The 26,599-nt window shown below is 44.8% G+C and overlaps 1 protein-coding gene across 2 annotated transcripts in view; it reads left to right on the top strand.

Moving 5' to 3' along the window:
- Positions 1-26,599, top strand: part of TAF7L (TATA-box binding protein associated factor 7 like) — a 467,210-nt gene that overhangs the window by 349,846 nt on the left and 90,765 nt on the right. For both annotated transcript variants that reach the window (XM_069613027.1, XM_069613026.1), the window contains 3 exons: positions 12,024-12,101; positions 12,609-12,722; positions 13,251-13,445. In XM_069613027.1, the coding sequence (XP_069469128.1) occupies positions 12,024-12,101; positions 12,609-12,722; positions 13,251-13,445 (387 nt within the window). The remainder of the gene's footprint in view (positions 1-12,023; positions 12,102-12,608; positions 12,723-13,250; positions 13,446-26,599) is intronic.

Genomic DNA, 26,599 nt, shown 5'->3' with positions numbered 1-26,599 from the left:
CCAGGACATTTGAGGACGAAGAAAGGTCAGACGAGGATGGTGGGCCTTTTGGTCTTCCATATGGGATTCCTGGTGTTCCGGAGTGTCATTTCTGAAGAGAGTCGGATGGAGGATTTGTGTTGGCCTTGCATGATGCCAGTGGCATTGACACGTCCCCTGAGATGGAATTTGGTAGGCCGGATCCAGGAGATCATGCCGACTCTTCTTATCGAAGATTGATGTTGAGAGTTGTGGAGTATCTGGGCTTGGCCAGGCCTCCGGTACAGTTTGATCAAGATGATCCAGATATTCTGGATCAGGGTCCGTCCACTGACCGGGTGGTGCCTTTTCATATGGTATTGCAAAAGAGGGTAAGTGCTACTTGGAACACCCCAGCGAGTATTCCGGCAGTGAACAAGTCGTTGACAAAGAAATACCACCCATTCTGTAGCGACCCAGATACCTGTCCACACACCCCACTCTGGAGAGTTTGGTGGTTCAGTTCCTACGGCCACCTCGAAGCAGGCAGCGTTCCCTACCATTGGTCCTGATGGGGACAATAAGCGCATGGATGGGCACGCAAGGTATTTTCTGGGAAGTCTGCCAACTCCACCTGTGCCTTTGCATAGTTTTCGCACACTCTGTGGAATTGCATCTTGTTAGCGGCTGAGCATATTCCCGAAGGGGAAGAAAGGGATAGCTTTCTAGCTATTGTGAAGGATGGCAAGGATGCCATGTGTGAATCCTTTCAGTCTGGGTTGGACAATGCGGATAGTATCGGCAGGTCCATGGCCACGAGCCATGCACAGATTTGCGTGGTTGCGGAAGTCTGGGTTTGCACCGGATGTGCAGGCTCGTCTTCTCAACTTGCCCTTTGACGTGTCGCATCTGTTTAGCAGCAAGGCTGACGAGAGCCTTGAGAAGTTTCAGACCTCCAAAGCTGCTGCCATGTCTTTGGGTGCAGCTGTTCGTCAACCTCGGCCTTTTCATCCTAGGGGACAGCAATGGAGAGGTTTCTTTCGCTGCTACTCCTCATTTGGAAGGGCGAGAGGGATGGCCAGTCAGAGGGATCAACGTAAGGTAGAGATAGCAAGGCCGCTCAAGCAGCAGCCTCTTTGCCATCAGGCGCTGCCACAGCCACTTCAAAACAGCTCTAAGGCCTTGTCTCATTGTTCACCGGTGGGGGTGGCAGGCTGTTTCAGCATCTAGAAGAGTGGTGAGCCATTACTTCAGATGCGTGGGCTCTGGAAACAATAGCCCACGGCTACTGCCTTCCTTTTCTGAAACGGCCTCTCGACAATCCACCGGGGAAGCACTCTTTGACGGTTCCGTATCTGCTCCTTGTGCAGGAGATTGTGATGCTGCTAGAGAAAGGCACTATAGAACCAGTGCCTGTGGCGGAGAGGAACAAGGATTGGTATTCCCCATATTTTTTGATTCCCAAGAAGGACGGAGGACTGAGACCCATCCTGGACTTGAGATACTTGAACAAGTTCCTCAGGAAGGACAAGTTCAAGATGGTCACTCTTTCTCAGATCCTTCAGGCCCTCCAACTTCAAGATTGGTCGGTGTCAATGGCCCTGCAGGATGCTAATTTTCATGTGCCGATCCATCTCGGGCACAGGAAATTCCTGAGGTTCGCAGTAGGCGGCTCATACTATCGGTTTTGGGTCCTGCCATTCGGGTTGACCTCTGCCCAGAGGGTCTTCACCAAGCTTGTGGTGGTGGTGGTGGTAGTGGCAGTGTATCTCAGGAGAGGGGGTATTCAGGTCTACCCCTACCTGGACGATTGGCTGATCAGGGCTCTTTCTCCCGAATAAGCCTTGGATCACTTCAACGTCACCTGCCACTTCCTTCACAAACGGGGCCTCTCCCTCAATTTCAAGAAGTCGCATATAACACCTTCCCAACAGCTCCAGTACATCGGGGTTGTGTTGGACACGTCCTTGGGGATGTGCTCGCCACTCAAGGTGAGGGCTCAACACAGATAAGTCTTCAAGTTTCAAAAATCCCGGTTTCTTCCAGCTTTCAAATTCTTAAGGTTGCTCGGCCTCATGGCATCCTGCATTTTTCTGGTGCCAGAGGCCCGGTTGAGAATGCAATCCCTTCAATGGGCTCTCCGGACTCAATGGTCCCAGTTGTCAGGCAAGATTTCGGATCTCCTTCATGTTCCCGTCAAGATCTCCCAGGATCTTCTGTGTTGGACCTGGGAGGCCAAACTCATGAAAGGAGAGCCCTTTTGACAACCGTGGCTGGAGATAACGATAGTGACTGACGCTTCCCTCACAGGGTTGGGGCTCATGCCAACGATCTGACCATCAGTGGTTGTTGGTCTCCATCGGAGTCCAAACTACACATCAATCTTTTGGAGCTGAGAGCAATAAGGCTAGCACTGAAGGCGTTCCTGCCGTCTGTACAGGGAATGAATGTCCTGATAATGACGGACAACACAGTGGTCATCCATTACCTCAACAAGAGGTCGTCTAGGGTCGCTGCCACTGTGCAGGGAGGCAATGCAGCTCTGGTTCTGGGCAGTTCAAGAGGGAATCTCCCTAACGGCAGTTCATCTGGCCGGAGAGGAGAACATGGTGGTGGATGCTGTCAGGACTGGTGCGACGTGTTCTGCAGGAGCTGATGCTGATCCCACAGACCCTCACAAAGAGTTCCCTGCTCAACTTAACCAATATATATAGCTGAGAAGAAAACCCCAAGGAAGGTAAAGGGAGAGTGGAGAAAACAACAAACGAGAAAACTGCAGAGTCTCAACCTCCAGACTGTCCTTGCAGTCTGTAGTGAAAATATATGTACCTGCTTATAATTAAACTGTGTAACTAATATCTTTTGGATAAATGTTACTTAAGTGAAAGACGTTTACCGGCTGAGCCTCTGCTCACTGTTTAGAGGCTGAATTGTTCACTTTAGACTTTTAACATGTGAAAAATGAGTTTCCAGTTTTCTTCTGTACTAGAAATGCAGTTCAAAGGTTTGACTCTATACACACTATCAAAAACTGGATCAGTTCTATAACTGCATTTCAACCAGAATGAGATTGTAGAAATTGAATACTCTACTTATATTTTGCTTATTATGATGGGCAGCCAAAATTCTTTTTGTTTTCTACTTCAGTTGAATGAACTCTTGTTTTCTGCTTAACACCTCTTCTGGTAAATGCATAAGTAATGTCACTTGAACCTTTTTTGTTTTAGAATAATTCTCTTTTTAGAATTGCTGTCCTCTTTCTATTGCTCTGCTTTCATTGTTCATAGTCTTGCAGAATCCTTTAGAAAGTATCTTGCCACTGCAGCAGTTTTAGCAAGATGATAAAAGTATATGAGAATTTATTTCCACGTAAAGTTTATAATCCGTGGAAAAGTAGAACGCGCGCAAAACAAATCCTCTCAAAGACACTCGCACAAGAAAACGGCACACTACTTAAAATAATGTTCAATTTACATGCACCTCTTTCTTGCGCTGCCAAAATACATAGCCTCGCGCTCGCAATGACTCAAAAATTCACGCGCTTAAATACGCATTTAATTGTTCCGAACTTGCGCTCAACTGCAGATGAATCACGTGCACGTAAAACACACGCGCTTCTCTCTCACGCTGCCAAAATAACGTTGCCTCGCACTCACGACGGCTCAAAAATTGACGCGCTTCAAAACACTTGCATTTAATTTGTTCCGAACTCGCGCTCAACTTCAGATGAAGCACGCACTTGAAAATACACACTCGCCTAACGTTTCATACGAATTCAAAGTCTTGCCAACATATTTACAGTAGATTAACCAGTAGCTGCCGACCACAAACTTCTCAGCTTAAGTTTTTTTAAAATATAGATTCAGTTTTTTATACTTTTAAATTAACTTGGAGCAGCTAGTGAGATTATATTACTTCCTCTGATTATTTGTATTAAAAAAGTAATGCCCCCACCTGCAGTCTTCAGGAAAACAATTTCCTCAGCTACTGTTGATTTCTTACTTCTGATGCTTTCTCTGGTCTCTGGATAAGGCCTTAAATTAAGGAAAACTTTAACACACAACCCGTCTCTAAGATTCTAGGGAATGAAAGGCAGTTATAGAATCCTGCACACTAACCAAGTACCCAATCCATTGTTCTTCCAGCCAATCAGATAAGCTCAGCATTCCTCCATCTTAGCTTGGAAAACAACCTCCTTTCTTGTGAATCACTACAGGCCTATTTCAGCCCCCAGCCTTGATAGACGCCCTGAGCAGGCAGGACGCAGTATCCGAGTGGGAACTAGTTCAGGAAGTCCTTAAAGAGATCTTCACCCTTTGGGGAACCCCACAGGGGGACCTGTTCGCAACCGAAAATGCGAAAGGTACTGCTCAAGGGAATTTCTTCTGAGAGGAGCTCTAGGTAACGCATACATCATAGATTGGTTGTTCCCGCTTCTGTACGCGTTTCCTCCGATCCCAGTTATTCCTCAAGTTCTCAGGAGGTTACGACGGTTCAGCACCCGCATGATCCTCATTGCTCCGGATTGGGCCAGGAGATCATGGTACCCAGACCTTCTAGACCTGTCCTCCAATACGTCTTCCCCAAAGAGAGGATCTCTCGCGAGAGGAAGGTTGGGTTCTCCATCCAGAGGTCAAGACTCTCAACATTCAAGCATGGTTTCTGAACGGTTGAGATATAAAAATTGGGACCTCCCGGATGACGTGATGGAGGTGTTGCTTTTGGCCAGACGGTCAGCAACAAAGTCTCTGTACCGTTGCTGTTGGTGTACGTTTTGCGACTGGTGCTGAGGAAAGAATGTTGAGCTTTCCAGTGCACAGTTCCGGATGTTCTCTCCTTCTTACTTTCTTTGGCCCACAGGGGTCTTCAGGTGGGAACCATTAAAGGTTACCTGGCAGCGCTTTCTATATTTAAGCACTCGTCTGAGGAATGCTTTTTTTTTTTTTTAGACTCCACTGATTACTCAGTTTCTGAAAGAGTTCACGAATGTGCTCCCATCGTCGCCTTTTCAGGTGCCTGTTCTGGGACCTTAATTTGGTCTTAAAGTTTCTGATGGGTTCTCCGTTTGAATCTTTGCACATAGTCTGTTGAGATTGTTGATATTTAAGACTGTTTTCTTGGTTGTAGTTACCTCTGCTCGAAGAGTGAGCGAGTTGCAGGCACTTTCTTCTAAGCCGCCCTTTACTTTGTTCCACAAGGACAGGGTTGTATTGAGAATACTTTCTAACAAAAAGGGAGGTAGGGGAAAAAAAATATTTATACTGCTCGCCCAAACTGGCCCTCTGACTTTAGGCAAACCTAAAAACAACATACATCAGGTTTGGTGAACCGTGAGTTGTCGCAGGTGAGAAATCTATCTCCTACTGCAGTAGGCCAAAATAGAGAGTTACAACAGGCCTCAATGGCAATTGCTGAGCGTGTCGAGCGTGTTAGGGGTTTAGGCAGTTTAGGTTTACCACTAAACCATACACAATAAACGGGGTATTAGCACATACATTTGATTTTTTGCAATTCACAATACTTCATAATCACTAGTTAAAAAAACACACAAAAGCACCTTCTAAACAATCTTACAATTCATCAAGAAATGACGATGAAAATTGCAAACAGAAGGAAAAAGAAAAAGCACACAGGGATAGAAAGTGTAAATGAACTGAAACACAGGTTTATGAACAAAGGCAGATGGTAAATCACTTTCTAGGGTCAATGCTAAAATGAATAAAGTTGACCAATTACAAACCATACAGCTCAATTCGCCACAAAATCTCACACTACTTCATACCCATTCAACCCAACACGTTTCATTCCTCACTCATTCAAAACGCACACAGTAACAGGAAATTCATCAGGGGCATGCACTTATATCTAAAAACAATCCACACAAATATTTAATATACAATTTGAAGGGCTATAAAAGCTGCAACAACAGTTTTCTAGTCGAAGAGTTTTTTAACTCTAGACACTTTACAACCTAACCAGACACTGTTATTGTTGAGTGGGGGTTAAATACTGGAGGATTGCAAGCAAATATTTCCTGCTTTGACATTTTGCTTGGCTTCTACTCCAGCAGGGGGTAGACGGGTCACACCTGTGCACAAACAAAGAATATAAAGACTGATAAATAGTCTTTCTAAATATACAGACTTTACAGTTAGTCTGTAGAGCTCTGAGTAACTCAAGGTTCACACATCACAATGGCTCACTGGTACAGGTAACTCATATTTAAATACAAGGGTAAGATTCATCGAAGAGATTCATGTGGTGGAGCACCATTGCTCATACCACTTGTTCAAAGAGCAATTTACATGGGTTTCTCACTTCCAGAGAGAGCCTCCAATCATGTTGGCCTGACCAGATGGCATATATTAACTTAACACTTGTGGAATTACTGCGAAGAAACAAACAAACCAACCACGTAATACCATTATTGCACTAGGTCTGCTTACCTAGGTGGGCATGGAAGAGTAAAAAGACCTTTGGAGGCACGTCACTCGAGACGGAGAACAGCAGTGGAGGGGTAAATCCCTGTGGAGTTCCTCACTCTCTAGTCAGTCAATGTCGAGAATCACAATGGCCAGCCATGTGGAAACAAATCGGTTTTGCAGCCTGTTGTAAACACGGAGCGTAAACTGTTAATGGCACTTAGGACATACGGAGGCTAAGGCGTGTGTATTGACTCATTAAACACCCTTCCCCAAGCCAACAGGGTGTACTTCACGGTTATTACCTCGCTCTGGATATGTGACGGGAAATCTCTAAAAATCCTCCACAAAAGGAGTCGCCTGCAGATGGTGGTCACGGTTTTCAGCGGAGGACCGCCAGGGCTCACTAATGAGGCGATAGAAATACTAAGTAGTCCTATTTTAGCAAGACTGGACACACTTAAGTGTACCTAGATTGAAATGTAATAAAAAAAGGGATTTAGTAAATACCTGTAGATGCGAGTGTTGCCAGTCTGCATCTTGTTGCACCAAACAGTTCACAGTGTTGATTATGGGAACTCGCTCTTAGCCTGTTTAGTCCACAGCTAACCGGCTTCCCCTTGGGTGATCAGGTCGTAGTACCTATTAAATCATAAAGGTACACATGCTAAATTAGCATTACCTTGACTAAACAATGCCGGCCGATACGCCATCCAATAAAGGTTGGCACATTATGTTCCTCATACGCTAAGGTGACTCGAACAGGTGAATGTTAAAAAATGCCCCGTTCTAGTGAAAAGCTGCTTACCGAAAAAGTAAGTTGGATAAATCCAGCGAAGTGCTGGGTGTCCGACTCTCCTCCTCCTCGTACGTATCAACTGAGCGTACCCTCCACTGCTCTCACACTGTTAGGATGGGGGGGTGGCTTGCTACCAGCCTCCAAGATAATAAAGGCTAGCCTCTCCAATACGTGACCGCGAAGAGGGCGGCAGCCCGAGGCTAACGATATTGTAGACGGGTGTTCTCGGTAGCATTAGTGCTCACGGTAGTTGTAGTCCACAGTCATCAGCCGAAAGAATGTGATGTTCTTTGAACATTCCGGCGGCTCACGGTACTGAAGACTCTGAGGCTAACAAATGTCTACACAAATGTATTGAGAGTATGTCAGTCCTTCCTACCTAAGGTAGTGTCAGAATTTCATTTAAGTCAGGTGGTGCTCCCCGCCTTCTATTCTTCTCTGCCTCCTAGTAAGGACGAAGGGAGACTCCATAGGTTGGATCCTAAGAGCGCAATGCCCTCTTATCTTTCTAGAATGTCCAGGGTCAGAGTGGACGACCAGCTCTTTGCGGGGTATACTGGGCACCGATTTAGGCCAGGCTGTTTCTTAGCAGACCTTGTCTAGGTGGATCATCTTCACTGTTTCAGAATGTTACAGGTTGGCTGCAAGGACCCCCCTGAGGACATGCTGGCTCATTCCGCCAGGGGCATGGCTATATCAACAGCCCTGCAGAGGGGTGTACCGGTAAAGAACATCTGTGATGCAGCAAAGTGGTCCTCCATGCACACGTTTGTTAAGCATTATTCCCTGGATACTTCCCATGCTCAGGATGTTGCCTTTGGTAAGGCAGTGCTTTACTCTGCCATTTAATTGGGTATGTCTAAATTCTTCTCCCTTCTCCACTCAGGGATACTGCTTTGGAGTCTGTCATAGATGAGGAATATGTTGGAGGACACAATCCATTCAAAGAACAAGTTAATTACCAACTGGTAACTTTCTTTCGACTGGATGTTCCTCCAACGTATTCCTCATCGCCCTCCCAGTCTACCACTCTCAAGAATTTCCCATGCCATTGCAGCTTTCGTTCCAACAAGGCTAAGTGCAGTCTATGCTGTATTGTAGGCACGTGTGCCACACGTTGTGAGGGGGAAAAAAACAATGAGGCTTCAGGCGCTGTGCATGCTACTTATAACATCATAACCTCACCCTCGACGGAGGTCTTCGAGGGACATCAACCCAATGCCATCGATACAGGGCGCGTCTGCCGAAAATAATTCCGATACAGCATAGCTGTGGACATTACATGTCATAGATGAGGAATACGTTGGATGAACATCCAGTCGAAAGAACATTTCCAGTTGGTAAGTAACTTGTTCCTCTGTGGCTTCTATCTGCTTAGACTCACAGGGGCCCACCCATCCTCCCTCCATTAGAGCTAAAGGTATGAGAGCCCGCAAGTTGAAATAAAGAAGAAAAAAGGAAAGAAAAAAGGAGTAACCGGTTTGTCTCTTTATTTTTTAATGTAAATATACAATACTGCACCTAGTTTACTGCAAGCCACTTCATAACCTCAGGTCAGAAAAATAATCTGAGAATGTCCATGTGTGAAGTAGCATTCGTACTGTACACGTAACAGCAGGGATGGAATTCCAGGAACACCCCTCCTGTGAATGCCTCGTTTGAACAAGAGATAATGTAATACGCTGCACCAGCCACTAGATCTCGACCTATGCATAGCATGTGAACCTAAGCAGATACAAGGAACAGAAGGACTATTACTGGTAAGTAAAACATACCCTCGCGTATACCTTTACATGCTTTTCTTGTAAAGGATCACAGGTACGTGTAGACATATGGTAATTGTAGTGTGACCGGAATGCTGCTCTGCACCCTTTTATTTTAGAAGTAAACCACTTGTGCTACTTCAAACCGGCCTCTAGATGGCGTCTCATGCAAAGCAGTTAACAATAAATCAGTTCAAGTCACAAAAAGAGTACATATGTGTGCACCCCTGACACTAAACCTACCATATGTGTACAGGTACCCATGATCCTTCACATGTTGACGTCCTTGCATTGTTTACTCTTCTGATGTGAAAGCCTGATTGGAGTAAAGTATGTGTGTTCCTCAGCTCCCATGTGTGAGGCACATGGAACTCTAAACAGATACAAGCCACAGAAAGACTAATACTGGCTAAATAATCTCCCCCTTTCGAGGCTTGTAAATCAGCTTACACTCGCATGCTTAGAATAGACTAGCGAGTGGTACCAGATGAAGGTGATGGGTGTGCGGAAGGAACCATTGAAAATAAATGCTTGAAGTACAGCCTCTCCCACCTCTGTGTCCTATCAGGTTTGTGTGTAGACAACAATAGTGTTGGGTGTGAAAGTGCTTTTCAAATTGCATCTATTAAGTCAGAATTCTTATGGAGTTCAGTGAACTCTGGACCAAATATTCTAATGTTGGTACCTATCTTTGTTTTTTCAGTCTTTATTTGAACAAAATATTTTTAGTATTTTTTTCGTTGTGGTAAAAAAAGTGACAGTTCATATATAAACAAATAATTCATAAACAACAACAGATGGGGGAACAGAAGAGTGAATAGGCAAGATGTGTGTAATCAATCGTTGTGTACCTTTTTGAGATTGAGACAGCTGGATAATAGATTTCACTGTACAGGTATAGCAAGTTAATATATATTCACTGTAGCAGTGAGAAGGTCTTGGATTGGCATGTTTTCATTTCTCCAATAGGATTGTTTTTTTTAACATTGTAACAAATCTTGGTAACCCTGTGTGTGTTTTTCCTTGAAATGTATGATCAATGTAAATGTTTCTAAAATGTTCTAATAATTCTTGAAAGCCTTTGGCTTACAATTGTTTTCTACCCTCTTTCTTTGGGCCACAGGTGGTAGCAAATCGTTTTCTGCAGGCCACTAACTTGTCTTGTGCCCCCCCTTAAGTCTTTCCTTGTTGCTAAAATGTCCCTTCAGATAGTTTATTGCAAGTACATTCTCCCCATTTGTGTCCGAGAAAATGTCCTTGCACAGTTTTTCTTCGGAATGTCTTGAAAAAGATGGCCATCTTTAGAGGCACCACTTTCATCCCAGGAGTTGTGAAGTTAATTACCCAAACCCCTTTCCAGGGCCAACCAGCTGGGGGGAGGAGGGGGTCTTCCCTCTGTCTGAAAAGTTACCTAAGGCAAAAAGAAGAAGAAATAGTTAATCTCCTAAGTCTTTGGTGGGTATGCCTGATATTCCACCTGCTCCTACAGGAGAGGCGATGGGGTATTAGAAGAAGGCTTCAGGACTCCACGGTTAGTTATTTCTACTGGGGCTTTTGCAGAAAAGCCTATTGTAGATTCAGAGGATCAAGTCTTCTGAGGGTCTTTGAAACCTGAACCCCCACCAACCTCCCAAGACAAAGAAAATTCCCAAGGTTAGTTGTAGGACCTTTACTGTGCAAAGACTGGCCCACAACAAAGCTAGCCAGGAAATCCCAAATTATCCTACTATCGATCTAGGGTTGACACCGGTCCTCCAGTGAGAACGGTCTGCACCATTCAAACTCTTAAAGGCAGTCTGTTCTTGGACAGCCCCTTGACACATATCCGCCCAGCAACTGTCACTTCCCCTGGCCATTGTTGAGTGGGATGAGACAGTCCAATCCCCCACACTCGTTCATATGCTCAAAATACCACTTTGCCCTGGAAACCGATTTTTTTATATGGTACTTACTGACCTGAGAGGGCAGTAAGAAGGCCAAAAGGACATGATGTACAAATGACAAGGCACAAAACTGTGTCATACAGCCACTTTGAGTATATTGTATTCAAAAAGGCGTTATGCAGTAAAATGCAAAAGTGCATGTGTGAAATAGGAAAAACACGGTACAAAAATATATGCTGCCAACAGCCCCACTTGGACACATCAGACAAGGAACAACAAATTACCAAAAGGAAATGGGATACAAAATGACCCCTCCCGCAATTCACTGTTAAGTGGTGTGTATAGCTTTAAATCCATGAATCTCAAAAAGATAGATCGGTTCCCCCCTGTACTGTTAGCCTTAGCGACTGACCGTTGCCCCCAAAACAAATGGGCTAAGCAAGGTAAATGAAGCAAAAAGGCATTAATTGCCTTCAAAAAGTAAGGAATCGAGCAATAGCAAAACGTTGGGGGAGTTCCATTGATGTCAATAGAGGGAAAGATGCAAATAGAAAATCTTTCCTAACAGGTGCAGGCTCTGCAAGGAGCCTACATTCCTTGTGGTCAGACACACCAAAGGTAAGACCAGAAAACAAAATACCCAGAGTGAAGGATGCATTGGTATTCCTTTGGGCATTTGGCTATCAATGCTGTAAAAAAGCTACAGGGTGTGTATCCAAAAACGAAAATAAAAACATGTAGCCCCACCACCCTACTACCCACCACATTTTCTGGGTCAGTAACATCGAGACATAAGTGGTCATTTGTCCCACTTAGGGCTGCACACAATAAATTAGTTGCACCTGCATGCACCCTCAGTAGAAGTCATCTAACTGCAAAAAAAGAGTCCAAAAAAGCAGCAAATGCAAAGGAAGTAACCGAACTAGCAAAAGGAAAGCCAAAATGAGTTTCTGACCCATCACCTATGATGGCAGCAAAAAGATTCACCCTTGAATTCCAGATTGCCTGATGTGTTTTCTTTGTGATGTTATTTTGTTTTAACTATGAAAATGTAGGGCATACGTGTGAGGTGTTTCGGGCTTCGCTCATCTTTTTACACATTTGTTCAACAGTTTTTTATAAAGTTCATGTGTTGTCAGTAACAGTCCAGCGAGAATGCCTATTTTATGCAGATATCTGCTTCTTTTCCGATTTTTGGCCCAGTATATTGAGTCTCCAGACGTGGAAAAGGAGGTGAAGCGACTGCTGAGCACAGATGCCGAAGCCGTCAGTGTCCGTATCCTTAAACTAAGAGTGTCTATCATGGCTTTGGAGGGACGCAAGCAATAGTGGGTTTGCTCAAACAGGACACAATAAACGTTTGTGGTATTGTTTCTTTATTTGGTAATCTGCCAGCATGTCTCCCTGTGGCCACATCCGTGCTGTAATGTCAATTAAGTATAGTGCATGAGGAAAGTTCTTTTTGCTGAAATAAGCTAAAAATGAAGAGGTTAATGCTTCTAGCTGCCATGATAAATCAGCGAGTTAAATGCTTGCCCCAGATATCTGTGCTCAATAGGCATGACACCGGTTTGAAACCTCCATTCCTGTGCTAGCCTGATTGAATATTGATCCCTTAGTCTGTTTTGATGATTCAAAACCTACGACAACAATGTCTTCCTCAAGGTAATTCAGTTCTTGCCAAGCTTCCTCTGATCATGGTGTTCGCAGATCAGACATCCCTCATACCCATGCAACATGCCTTTCCTTCTTTTTCCCTTAACACTTCTAAATCTACTGTCAGGCTGGGAAGTGATTGCTGAAGATGAGACAAAGGAAGCTGAGAACCACGGTTCACTTACCGGTCTGGACGTGTCACCTGGAATGTCTGGGCACAAGCAAGGGCGTAGTTCCTCAGGTACAATAAAAAGCATCACCAGAAATGATGTGCTGCGGGGCAGCTATGCTATCTCTGCCATTTTTCACCAATTTAGCTTTTTCTTTCCCTGTATCCATTTTACATGTGTGACACTGACCCCCTAAGTGTGTTATTCTTGGTTCTAAGTGATCCGACCGTGGCTGATTTTGCAGCGGCCAGAATGTTCGCATGAGAAAGGTGCGAACCACCAAAGGTTTGCACCTTTCTCATGCAAACACACGTAAATACTACAAGAGATTCATTTGACCATAAGAGCGCTGATCAAGCTGTTTATGAAGCAGGCTGGCCAATGGCATCTTGCTGAGAGTTTACAGCCCATTTTACAGATAGGTAGAGCGAGCTTGAGAGAAACCCTACATATCGTGGTGCTTAAAATAAGTTTAGTTTACCAAAAAGCTCACATTAATTAAACTCAAATGAAACAAAGAATTGATGGAAAGTTATGAATGGGCACATGCAAAACTGAAGTTACTAATTGTTTGGTTTCCACCTATTCTTTGATAACAGTGGATCATGATGAACTAAGAGAAATTTTTAATGACATCAGCAGTAGCAGTGAAAGTGACGAGGATGACCGAGACCGGCGTGACGATGAAGATCTAAACATTATGGACACAGAGGAAGATCTAGATAGGAGAATGCAGGATAAGTTAAATGATTCTGATGAAAAGCGCCGGGAGAAAGAAGGAACAAACAAAATAGGTGAGAAGAGTGACAATGGTGTGATGTAGTTAAGTGAATATGCCAGCTCAGCCACATTATTTTTGGATACAGGCAAGCCCAATATATTCTACACTTTTGCTTTCTGGTATCGAGGGAAGCAATTTGCCCGGGCAACATGAGGTGTCCTGCGCATTTGTGCTTCCCCTACTAAATCCACGTGGAATTTAGTAGAAATTGATTGACCAACAGGGCAACTTTGATGTATTGTCCCTTTTCCAATGATCCACTGTTGAAGCTAAGGAGGTTATGTTCGGCAAAACTGTTTACTGTATGTATTTCTGCTTTTACCATTGCCATTTTGAGGAGGATGAAGCACACATTGAAGTTTAGTGAATACATATTGATTCTATTTCAGTGAATGTAGGTTGCTTCTATGTGGATCAGGCCTATGTACCCTTTTCTTACAACAAAATGTCATCAACGTGGGAAGAAAGGGACATTACAACATACGACAAGAGATATTATGGATATAAGTCATTTACAACGCAGCTGTACACAAATGTTTCTAGGAGCGACAAGACAAGGAAGGGAAGACAAAGGACACAAAAACGATTTTATTAGGCCTTGTCATTCAGATTGCACAAGTGTGGTGGTGAGGGAAGGGGCGAAGTGCCAGAGGGGGATGGGAGAGTGCAAAGGAATTCATAAGTGCTGCCAGGTTGGTGTTTCATAAGTGCAGATATTCCCTATGTGGTTGGAAGGTCCAGAGGCAGTGCAAGCACAACTGGTCATGCAGGAGCCTGGTCCCGTAGGTTAAGTGGGTGGCCAGGTAACCAGAATGCGCAGCAGACAAGGACATCAGCAAAGGCGAGGGAGAGAGAAAGCGGAAGCGAAAAGGAAGGTCTTGAGTTGCTCCCTGGACCTAAAGTGTTCCTGCTCAAGTTTGAAACAGGCAGGGAGGCTGTTCCAGAGAGAGGCCCCAGCCGAGGACAGAGATCTCTCCTCCACTCTCTGCCTGGAGAAGCGCCTGACCTTCAGAGAGTTGGAGGTGGGTGAGTGGAGGGCTCGAGAAGGGAGATGCTTAGGAAGAATACGTTGGATGTAGTGTGGTCCCCAGAGAGCTTTGTGGACGATGCAGAGGGTCTTGAACTTTATCCTGGCAGCCAGAGGGAGGCAGTGGAGAGATTTCAGGGCTGGAGAAATACGATCCCTGGGCTTGAGGCCAAGGACAAGTCTTGCATTCTGGATTAGTTGTAGAGGGCGAATATTAGAGGCAGGCAGATTTATAAAGACTTTTGCAGTAGTCCACACTAGAGAGGAACATGGCCCTGGACACAGTGAGCTTCTGAGGGAAAGTGAGAAAAGAAGAATACCTCTGAGGAGGTGCAGCTGATAGTGTGACTTCTTAGAGACGTCAGAGATGTGAGGAGAGAAGGAGAGGGTGGAGTCAAAGATGACACCAAGGTTCTTAGCCTCGCAGGAAGGTACAGGTAGAGGGCTCAGGGTAGGCGGCCAGAGTGAGAGGGAAGGAGGGAGCAGGTGTCCCAATGAGAAGGATCTCAGTCTTACTGGCATTAAGGCAGAGATCCTTGGAAGCACACCATTCCTGAATTGCGGACAAACAGTCAGGTATGAGAGAAGGAGCAGAGGAGGCTGAAGGGAGCCTGAAGGAGAGCTGAGTGTCATCAGCATGACACTGAAAGTTAGAACAGAAGGTAGAGATGCAGTGGGCCAGAGGTGCCAGGTAGTGGTTAAAGGGCCAGGCAGAGCGGTTAGACCCCTGGGGGACACCACATGTAGAGAGAGAGAGAGATAGAAGAGAGGAAAGACCCAAGGTGCACCTGGGAGAAAAGAGGTCAATCAGGCTAAGGCCTGACCAGAGATGCCCATGTTTTCACTGAGACAATTGAGCAGGATGGCGTGGTTGACTGTGTCGAAAGCAGAGGATAGATCAAGGAGAATGAGGACAGAAGGAAGGTTTGAGTCTAGATTAGAGAGCAAGTCTTGACAGGTGTTCAGGAGAGCAGTTTCCGTGCTGCTGGCTGCTCTGAAGCCAGACTGGTGGTCATGGAAACGACCAACAGATTCAGTATGTAGATTAAGCCTGGAGATGGCCAACCTTTCCAGGAGTTTGCCCAGGAAAAGAGTGTTGGAGACCAGGCTGTAGTTTTCCCGGAGAGTAAGGATTGGCAGAGGGCTTCTTAAGGAGGGGGCGCAGAATGGAGTGCTTAAGGTGGGAGAGGAAGGTTCCAGTGCAAGAGTGATTGCAGAAATCAGCCAAGGCTGGAGCAAGGGTGTTGATGTGGTCCTTGAGATGGTTCTGGAGGAGCAGGGGAACACCTGCATTGAGGAGACCTTCATAGATCACTCGTAGGGAGTGAACAGGGAGGAGAAGGAGAAAGGAAGAGGAGATACGGCCAGAGAGGGGCCTGGAATGGTAGAGGGAGGGAGAGACGGAGGGAGAGACGGAGGGAGAGACGGAGGGAGAGACGGAGGGAGAGACGGAAGAGGGAGAGAGAGAAAAAAAAACGCACAGAGCGGACAGGATGTCCTGAGTTTTAGTGGTGAAATGAGATGTCAGAGCCGTGCAAAGGGCCTGGGAGGGAACAGGATAGGTGGAGACTGCAGCAGGATTGGCCAGGTCCTTGCAGATTTTGAAAAGTTTGGCTGAGTTGTTAGAGGCAGCCGAGACGGGGGCTTGGATGTATGCTTTCTTCTTAGAAATGACAGAGTCTGTATTGCCTTTGGGACAGGCGGCAGGTCAGTTAGTCAGAGGATGAGCCTGATGCCCTCCACTTCCTCTCAGCCACCCTACACGTGCGTTTAAGGGTGGCGAGGTCAGAATCGTACCAAGAGTTGCACTTGGATGCAGGCTTCAAACAGATCCCCATGACGGGGGCAAGGACAAGATTGACACAGCCCTCTCCAATCTTCATCTCTCAGAGTGAGAGTCAGCCAAAGGTGTAGGAGGAAGAGAGAAAGTAGCAGTGAAAGCCTCCACTGACACACGCTTCATGGGCCCGAAGATCGAGAAGGTGGGTGGCAGTCTTGGGGGTCTGATTAGCCTGAGGGGCAGAGAGCGACGGGTGAGTGGAGAGAAAAAAGTGGTCAGTCCGAGAAAGGTGAGAGGGTTAGAGGGGGCGCGGGGGGGTCTGGCGAGATCAGAACATCCAACGTGTGCCCTGGGGAGGGATGGAGGGAGGGACGCAGGCAGGCAGGCAGGCAGACAGGGAGGGAAGGAAGGAGGGAGGGAGGGAGGCAGGGAGGGAGGGAGGAGGACATCCTCTTCGAGGGGATGGCAGATGTCAGAGGAGCGAGGGATAAGAGAAGCGATGTGGAGCAAATGGCAACCTTTGCAAGACCTCCGTTGAGGGGTATAGGCATGAGATACGTCCTGGGGAAGTGTTAGAGGGGCCCGAGAATGGGCAAAGGAGGAGATGGCAAAGAAGCAACAGAGGGTGACAGAGAGGTGGCGGAGGAAGGAGGCGGCAGAGGAGCCAGAAAAGGTTGTGTAGGAGTAGCAGGAGAAGGAAGGAAGTTGATAAGATGCGGGAACCGTCGATATCAAAAAGGAGATTGACCTCAAGGCCCTGGACCAAGCCAGTGCTATTTAAGTAGGCATTAATGGTGGTCTTGGAGGAGTGGAAGGGGGCCAGGAGGGCCTCCCACCGGGTGCCCCCCATTAATGTAAGAGGAGGAGAAAGAACAGAGACCGTATGTGGAGTCCATTGGCCTGGAGATGGAACGACAAAGAGGTTGTTGGTGAGGGTCTGTCTGGAGGAAGCACTGGTGTAGGTATCATCGATAGGGACACCTGGGTTGGGGACCAGGATGTCCCTTTTGAGATTCCTACCAGACTTGATGAGAGGGATAGGATAGTCGATAGAATAGCATTTAGAAGAAGATGGGGGAGACAGAAGGCACCATAGAGGGTGCGGGCGGAGAGTAAAGGGGGGTAGCCCAAGCAGGAGGGGGTCACACACTAGGGGAAAAAGGGAGGGAGGCACAGGGGGGGTCACACACAATAGAGGGGGCAACAGTAAGTACACCATAGAATACAATACTGGAACCTTGCGGGCCATAGCGTGAGTGAAGAAAAACAGTGCAAGCAACAAATGTACATGACAATGGCACTTCAAGGTTGTGAGAATGCAAGTACAATACAGAATACACAGCTGGTAGTCCTAGGGGACCTAGAGGGGAAGAAGAGAATGCATACAATGCAGCATGTAAACAATACAATGGTAAATCTGCAAACAAAATGCGCAAACACTGGTGATGGAGACCTGGAAGTAAGAGGAAAATGCAAGCGATGCAGTGGAATGACAATACAATGATCACAGTACGAACAAGCAGGAATGCAGATACACAAACGGGGAACAAACTATGTGGGGCAGGTATCAGGAGAAATGTGTGGTTATAGGTTACCAATGTATGTTTTAACAGCTAAAAGGTTTTGTGACTTGAAATTCTTATGATATTCGCTTCAATCAAAACTGCGACAGGCTGTGTTAAGTTCATTTATGAGAGTGCATTTCATTTTCCACTGCAGCATGTGCCGATGTATTTGTTTTTACAGAGTTGGCAACAGTTATAACATTTAGAAATGCATGGCAAGATGCATGGGTGACTTTTGTGAAATATCATGCACGGCTAAGGGATTAAGGGTTCAAGACAGTGACTCGGCCTACCCTGTTAGTCAAAACCTATAGAGGCGGCATCTATATTTTGTACAGCAGTATATGAAACCCCTGAAAGGACAAAAAAAAGCATGATGCACTAAAGACTCAGGGACAGAGCGCTGTTCCTATTGGCCCAATACATATTCCCGACCAGCAGCCCAGTTCCAACTGGCCCAGGGCAGTAGTTGATGTTAGGAACGTTTTCTCTTTTTCACCTTTTCCTCCATTGACGTCAATGGGACACCTGTATTTTTGAATCTGTCCTAACTTTTCGGAAGGGAAGTAAAGCCTTCAGCTTCACTTCCTTTAGCTTTTTTGCATTGTTATGGAGAAACGGACTGTCTGCACTGAGAAACTTTGTTTCTCTTTTGGAACGCCTGTATTTTACCAATTGCACAAAGAACCTTACAGTACAGTGCAATGGGTATACTTTTATCCCCTTAACCTTTTGATTTATGGGGTTTTTTTGTCACTTTTTATATATGCCTAAAATGAGCTGATGGCAGCAGTAAAAATTGTAATGTTTTTGTATTATTTTACTTCTGCATTTTCGTGTTCACTGCAAATGGCAACTAAAGGTGGCTTGCACCCAAAGATGGCCATGCCACAAGGTTTTTCGCTTGTTCTTTGGCTAAATTGTAGTTTGGCCTTCTTCCTGCCCTCTGGTGTCAGGAAATCCCATAAAAGGTAATTCACTGGCTAGTGAGCCCTTGTGTGTGTGAGCCTAAGGGAAGGGTGAATGGGACCGTCTGGTCCCATTCTGCATCCTTATGTACCAGAGAGTCTGCTGCTGGGCAGATGTGAAACCAGTAGTTATCCCCCCAAATCTGGATAAGAAGAGGAATTCTGCAGCCATTATTCATATTCAGATCTACATTGGAGCCAAGATTCCCCCGAAGACCAGCCCACTGATGACCCGAGGATGACTTCTGCATTGAACCAGCATCCCCGCCAGTCATTGGCCCGATGAAGCCCTGCTCCTCTGCCTGTTCCCTCATTGGTGCGTCAGCCCTTGAATTATTGGGACCAACTAGTTTCAAAGCCTACTTGAGGTTGCATGCCCCAAGAGCTTTCAGAAGTGTCCCTGGACTGCCTGGTGGACTGACCAGCCCCCACATAGGCTACTTCGCTGCAGCGGTCCCTGTACCGCGTTAAGCCTCAGAATTTTGGTGGTCACCTGTTTGTGCCATGAAGTCACCTGGTGCCGAAAGTTCACCATCCTATTATCAAATGAGGCTGTGCTGGAGCTACTTCTGTGACCACAACCAGAAGATCACCTGTGGCCACCTGCAAGTGGTGACGGTCGCTGTAACTCGCCTTCATCCATCCCGTGAAGTGTCCTTAAGAGGTCTGCACTGCAACAGTGTATTCTTCATCATTCTGCTATTGCATTTTGCAGCTGGGCCTGACGGGAAGAAGCACTCAAACCTGCAACCCATGGGCGCCCATCACCAAACAAAGGATGGAAGATGGTGTCCCAGCGATTCCCAGACAATCAACGGTGTGACCTGGGAAATTCAGGGCAAGGGTTGGGGGTTAAGTAAACATAACAGTTCCTGTCCTCCATAGGTTAACATTGAGTGCAAAGCCCCTTATCCCCAAACTCCCTCTGTGCTTACCTTTGGTCGTCGAACCTGGTTCAAGTATCGTACCTCTGGGCTAGCCTTGGGATTGGGACAGAGATGAGTACTCACCTGCCTTTGAAGAAATACTTATTTGACTTTGACATAGTTTGGAACTGTTTTAAATCGCTGCCACAAGCCCATTGCATCATTTTTGAGAATACCTTCCCCGGAGAAACCTGTACTGGAACCTGTGAATTTTGGGCACTAGGCCCCATACATCTTAGGGCTGGACTTCTTAAGCAAAGAGGAATTGGGATTGTATTGGTTCTATTCATTTTATGTGCATCAGATTACTTACCTGGTTAATTGATTCATTGCATTGTAATTGAACCTACTGGTGAATATACATTTGTGATAAATGGTTTGTAGTGATAATACTACCTGCTAGTTTCATTCTGCAGTGGGTTCTTAAAGGTCTAATAAATAATTGTATGTTTCATTGTTCAAAAAGGGAGATAGAGATGCCCCGTCTAGTTATCGCCCGATCGCATTACTTGATGCCCCAGGCAATATCTTTTCACGGCTAGTATTGAGAGATTTTGTTAAGTGGTCTTTAGCTTTCAACCAGCGCGATCCGAATCAGACAGGATTTGTAGCAGGGCTGGGAACAGTGGTTAATTTGCTAACCCTTAATGCGCTAAAATCGCAGGCTCAAACTCTAAAGCAACCTGTCTACTTTGCTTTTGTCGACCTTCACTCGGCATTTGATTCAGTTTCTCGAGTGAAGTTATTCGACAAACTCCAAGCTGCAAACGGTTATGCAAGTCTGTGTGATATTATCTTTGGCTTACATTCACTGACCTCAGTAAGGGTGATACTGTCAATGATGGGTCTCTTATCTGCAGCAATTTGTAACTCAAGAGGGCTGAAAAAGGGTTGTATCCTTGCCTCGGCCCTCTTTAATTTTTTCATTCACGATATGATGCAGGCTTTTATCCCGGTGCCATCAGACTCTCCGAAAATGAATGGTGTTACAATTAAGGCATTGTGGTACGCAGATGACCTGGTGTTAATTTCTAAGACTCCCATAGGTCTACAACTTCTGTTGTCTTCATTGAGATCATACTTAGATACAAAGGATCTAGTGTTAAACATAAAGAAAACTCAGATAGTGTATTACGCAACATAAATGTCTAGAAGAGCGAAGATGGATTGGAAAATCAAAAATGTGAGTGTGGAAGTGGTGGTGAATTATTTGTATTTGGGAATCTTGGTTGATGGATCTGTGCAAACTGATTCACAGTTGAGGTCTCTTGAACATAAATTAGTTTCAGCCATCTCACAAACAAGACTGATACTATACAAGTATGGGAAATTTTCCATCAGCCCCGCCATTAAATACTGGCGACAAAAAGTGCTGCCGAAAATTCTTTATGGTCTGGAGTCCAAAAACATAATTAAAACATCTTTTCTAAATGAGTTAGAAGCCAAATTCTGGCAGGCGGTTCTTCATTTGCCGCAGTGTGTACCGGGACCATGGCTGAGACATGAGTTAGGTCTCACTTCTTTGATGGCAGAATATGAGTGGCGGCTATGTGCACTTTTTCGTAAATGTTTAACATACACACGAACAGATAACATCTTGGCCACCCTTTCTGTCTATATGTTAACATTGTCTCATAGCTTTGTCCACTCTTGGTCAACATATATTATGAAAATCCTCGCCAATGCAGATGTGAGTATTGAGACTCTCATTATGAATCCTATTAAAGCCAAAGACAAAATCTTTAAGAGGGACTGGATTATAACCAGGACTGTGTCTTATAAAGATTTTGATGCGACTGCCTTTCCACATAAAAAATTAAAAGATCTGGAAAGCTATTTGTATAGAGCTCCTTCACCCAGATACGTTCCTTCATCTTGCGCCTTCGCTTTAATCTAGTCCCTACTCGGGACGTGTAAGCAAGGAGACATCTTATTAGCGGTGAAGAGAATTTTTGCAGATTTTGAGCGGATTTAAATATTAAGGAGACATTAAAACATATAATAATTGAATGTCCAGCACTAATGGATTTAAGAGTCACATTCTCTGGAAACATCTGACATTTTTTGGCTGGATGACCCCAGAGTATAGATGGCCAACCATCCTATCCACCAAAATTATTAGTATCCGTATTGCAACTTACAATTTCATGAATGTTCTAAATTTGAATGGGGATACTGAATCACTGATAGCTTAGAAGTTTATAGGCTGCGAAGAGTTTTCATAATCACCACATAACGTGGTGTATTTCTTTTGTGTGAGAAAATCTATTTCTGCATCTTTTGAAGGATTCATAGATCACTCAATATTGTGTTGTGTAAATATGTACTTATATGGGAATAAGGTCTAATGGTTGGATTTTAAATTCTATTTTATTATGTAAATATGCTTATGTGTATATGAAGGTGTTGATCAACTTTTGTTAGACCTGTTTTCCCTTTCTTTTAATTCTGATTATGATCCATTTATTTGTTTTATCTATGAGTGTGATGTTTCCTTTGGATAAGAGCTTAATTGTTTCATATATTTGGAATTTTTCTTTCACAAAAAAAAAATTGCTAATTTTTGTATGCTTTTATTTTGATAAAGGTTGAGTTTCTCAGCTAAATTCAATTTAAAAAAAAAAAGAAAATTGTATGTTTATACATTGACTGTCTAAGCTACATTATGGTGTTATTCTATGTGGACTCACTGAGGCCTGCCCGTAGACCACTCCCACTCACTGCAGAGACTAAGCCTTGACTGCTCTTCCACGTACCTGGATTGGGTTTTGGCTAAACTGTGAGACTCCCTTTTCACCAAAACTAGGATGTCTCACCCCTCCCCCAGGTGCTTTTAGAAATCCATCTTAACAGTTGCTATATGGGCAAGCAGCAGCAATACACTTATTCTTCGCCCACTACGCAGCAGCTTGGAGGAAAGCCCAGGGGAAGAGGACAAACCGCCAGAAGAGCGTCTTCTGCCTCTAAACAATGACTCCCACATTCAATTCCCCTCTCTTGTCACCCCCTTTGAGGGTTGCATAATCAGTCGTTCATGCTTGGGAGGGGATCGCATCAGACCAGTGGGTGGTAGATGGTCACAAGGGGATATTATATAAAGTTGGTAGGAGCTCCTCACAGCCTGCCTCTGCGCAACAGAATGCTGCTGCTGGACCATCCGGAGCATCTAGAGAAAGAAATGGAGGCCCTACTATAAAAGGACACCATCAAGCAAGTGCCTCCAAACCAGGTAAACTTGGGCTTTTACTCTTATTTAATTTTTGGTACCCAAAAAGACAAAACAAAAGGCCAGTGTTGGATGTGAGCCCCCCCCAAACAAATATGTAAAACCACCAAATCTCTGAATGACCGCTCTACAAGAAGTAATTCAATTTCTAACTGGAGGATTAATCATGACCACACTGGATATGCAAGATGCATACTTTCACATATCCATGTTGCCCGGACACACCAAATACCTGAGGTTTAAGATTGGGAGTTGTCACTATCCATTCAAGGTTACTAATTTCTGGAGTAACTTCTGCACTTTGTGTATTCACAAAAGTGCTTGCGATGGTGACGGCACACTTGCGCACGGAAAATTTCACCATCTACCCTTCTGTGGACGAGTAGGCAGTCACGGGCGGATTGCCTATACAACATCCCGAGAACGGTGGACCTGCTTTTCAAGTTGGGTTTCACCATAAACAAAGCAAAATAGTCTGGTACTATCCCAGCGATTGCTTACTCCTCCACGGAAATGGTAAAGTGCTAGGTATGATGGTGTCCTGCATCTACATAGTACCCACATGAGCGTCTAAAAATGAGTAGCATAAAACAATGGCTATCAGTACATTGGTCCCAAGTATTGGGCCAGTAGCATGATCCAGTGGTGGCGACAGAAAAGATAGTAAGTGCTCTGTAATTGTGAACAAAAAAAAATCTTAAAAAGGCCCTTCAAAAGCTCAAGAGTGCAGGCTACACAATAGACGCCTCAGTGCTAGGTTGCGGGGGCCCATAGTCAAGAACTCACTGCACAGGGTACATGGACTCTGTGAAACCACACAGCACATAAACGTGTTAGATCTGTTAGCGATAAAGATGTCAATGCTTTCTTTTCACACGGAACTTTACTGCAAAAGTGTGTTGATCAATACAGACAACTCCACGGCTATGCCTTACATAATAAACACGCAGGGAGAAACACTGGTGAATCCTGTGGAGTCATCAGTGATCCCCAGCATAAAATCTCCTGTAATGTGGACAGGAGACAACATTTGCTACCTGATCCTAACCCTGGTGGTAGTATTATAGGGGAGGATCACATGGGAGGAGATGGCTGTCGTGGAGATGTAGTGACCCCATCAGGAGGGACGCAGTATCCTTTTCATTTTGAAGATTACCCTATACAACCTAAATTTTGATGGCATGTTGTCATTATGTCAATCCTTAGTGATAAAATCCTAGAACCCCTTTTTTCCAAACACCCTAGGCAGGATACCATTCACACTTCACATGCACACAATGCTCATTTGAAGTCTCCTGTTAATATTGGTTTTGATGCGAATAAAAACCTAAACCAAAATAACTCCAAAAGGTTAAAAAAAATACTTTGGACTCAAACTCCCATAAAACCTTTAGTACTGGGACGAGGAAGAGGAGAAAGGAGTTAATGTAGAGCAGAAGAACCACCAGTGTGAAGACTAGTGGTTATAATGTCGATCAGCTGAGCGGGATGTTTAAAAATGGTGTGCCTTTACCTGAGAGCAGCGAAGGAAGAGAAGAGAGATGCAGAATGAGCGCAGCGGGAAGCAAAGCCCAAGGCAGACACACGCGAACAAACTCTTGTGGAGGGAAGCAGACACTTCATACCGTGAAGACGAGAGACTGGGAGAAGGAGAGCTGGTACTGCAGTTAAGTCTTTATCCAGCTGGTAGCAGTGAACACACGGCCACAGTGAAAGGCAGAAGTTCATCAGCGGATCCTGGAGAAGGTGACTGGAGCACTGCAGCAGGGTCTGCTAAGCAAGGGACGCTCGTCTGAGAAACGGACATTGCTGCGGTTCTACGCAACAGGTAGGACACGCAAGAGAATACCGGTGTCTGCCCAAGAGCATTGGGAGCCCCAGGGGGTGTGCTGACAGGTGAATGAACAATTGGGAAATAACTTTAAACATCAAACAAGGGATATTCAAAGACTGAATTTACCTGAGTCTCATGAGAGGCCAGTATGGGGAAAACTGGAGTAAATGCTCTTCATGAGCAAATGAACTGTAACAAAATAATTGAAAGGCAAGAACTGTTCAAATCTTCACATATGAAAAGTCAATATAGGGGAGATTGGAACACGTATTGCCACAAGCCAATGAATGGTAACAATGAAGATAGCGATCAAAACCTGAGCAAGTCTCCACATATGGGATGCCAATATGGGGGACGTTGGAACAAGTGATACCTGGCACCAATAGAGTATAGACAGTGAAGGAAGACCACTGTGTTATACTTAAAGATACCAAGAGAACTGAAAGATTGTTAGAAGACCTGGTGGAAAGAGTGCATCAGGCAGTGTGCCTTTGGGGAAGGGGAGATACCTGGAAGGAGAGTACACCAGGAGATCTTTAGAACCTTTTCGGGGAGATACCTGGCAGGGGAGTATAGATGGGGATCTTCAAAGCCCAGAAGAGGGATTCCTGGCAGGGGAGTAAACCAGGTAATTACATAGAGTTGTTAAACAGAAAAGACATTTGTGAAAAAGGAATTCTGGCAGGAAGAGTATACCAGTAGACCATCTTTTATAAGTTGTTTGAAAAGAAAAGACTTTGAGAAGGGGGTTCCTGGCAGGGCGTATACCAGGAGACCTTCCTTAATGCATAGACACTGTGCACCATTCTTATAAAAAACACCACTGCTATGAAAAGATATGTCATTGTTAAAAAGGTGTTGTGTAGAAGAGACATCTCTACTGTTTTTGAGGAATCATTGTTTGGAAAAGACAATTTCATCATCCCTAAGAAAGCGTTGAAGTATCCTTTCTTAAGTTGCCAAGAAATACTTTTGCCACCCTTAAAAATAAAAAATCACCATGATTTGCAAAATAAAGTTTTCATTATCTTAAGGAAGTATTATATGACAGAGACATTTCTACAACTCCTAAGGAACTATTATCTGAACTGAACACTTTTCTATATTCCACCTTAAACAGTTCAGAGGAAGGGAGCCATCCCCTCAATACAAGGATTGTACTTATTGAATTTGCATACTTTGGGGTTTTGCACACTTTTTACTGAATTCAAAACAGAGACATTTACCTTGCACATTTTGTTCAGTTTTAGTGTGAGGGTCAGATATGTTTTGGATACAAGGACAGTTGGCCTACTTTTGACGACGAGACACAGACTGATCTTTATTTGGTTTCATAGGTAGGGAAACTTTCTTTAGGATAGAGATGCAAAGGCCTTTACCTAAAGCCATGCTGAAAACATTACAACTTTGTGTCCGTCTCTCAATTCTGATCCCTCTCAACACATCCAAAAACACTGTCAATTCTGGCCCTGGAAATATGGCACTGATGCATCTAAACGGGGAGTACATCCTGTTGCAGCACATCCTTGGCAATCAGTCATATGGCTGAATGCCTAAGCAGAGTTTCCCAACAAAACCATGGATGTGAAGTAGACACAATTGCACGCACACATTTTGAGGATGTGGGGAGCATCAACCGTGGATCTGTTTGCAACAGCACAAAACAAAAAAATGACTAAACTTTGCATCCTGCTACCAGCAAAAGGGGTCACTGGGAAATGCCCAATGTATGAGTTGGTCCTCGACATTCGTCTATACCCCCACATCCCCAAACGCCATTACTCCGAAAAGTAGTCCACAAGCTACTATACGAGCGTGCAACCTAAATACTAATTGCACCG

The sequence above is a fragment of the Ambystoma mexicanum genome, chromosome 5p (genome assembly GCF_040938575.1).
Source record: "Ambystoma mexicanum isolate Mex_15411 chromosome 5p, UKY_AmexF1_1, whole genome shotgun sequence".
NCBI lineage: Eukaryota > Metazoa > Chordata > Amphibia > Caudata > Ambystomatidae > Ambystoma > Ambystoma mexicanum.
This window is presented reverse-complemented; position numbering and strand designations above follow the sequence as displayed.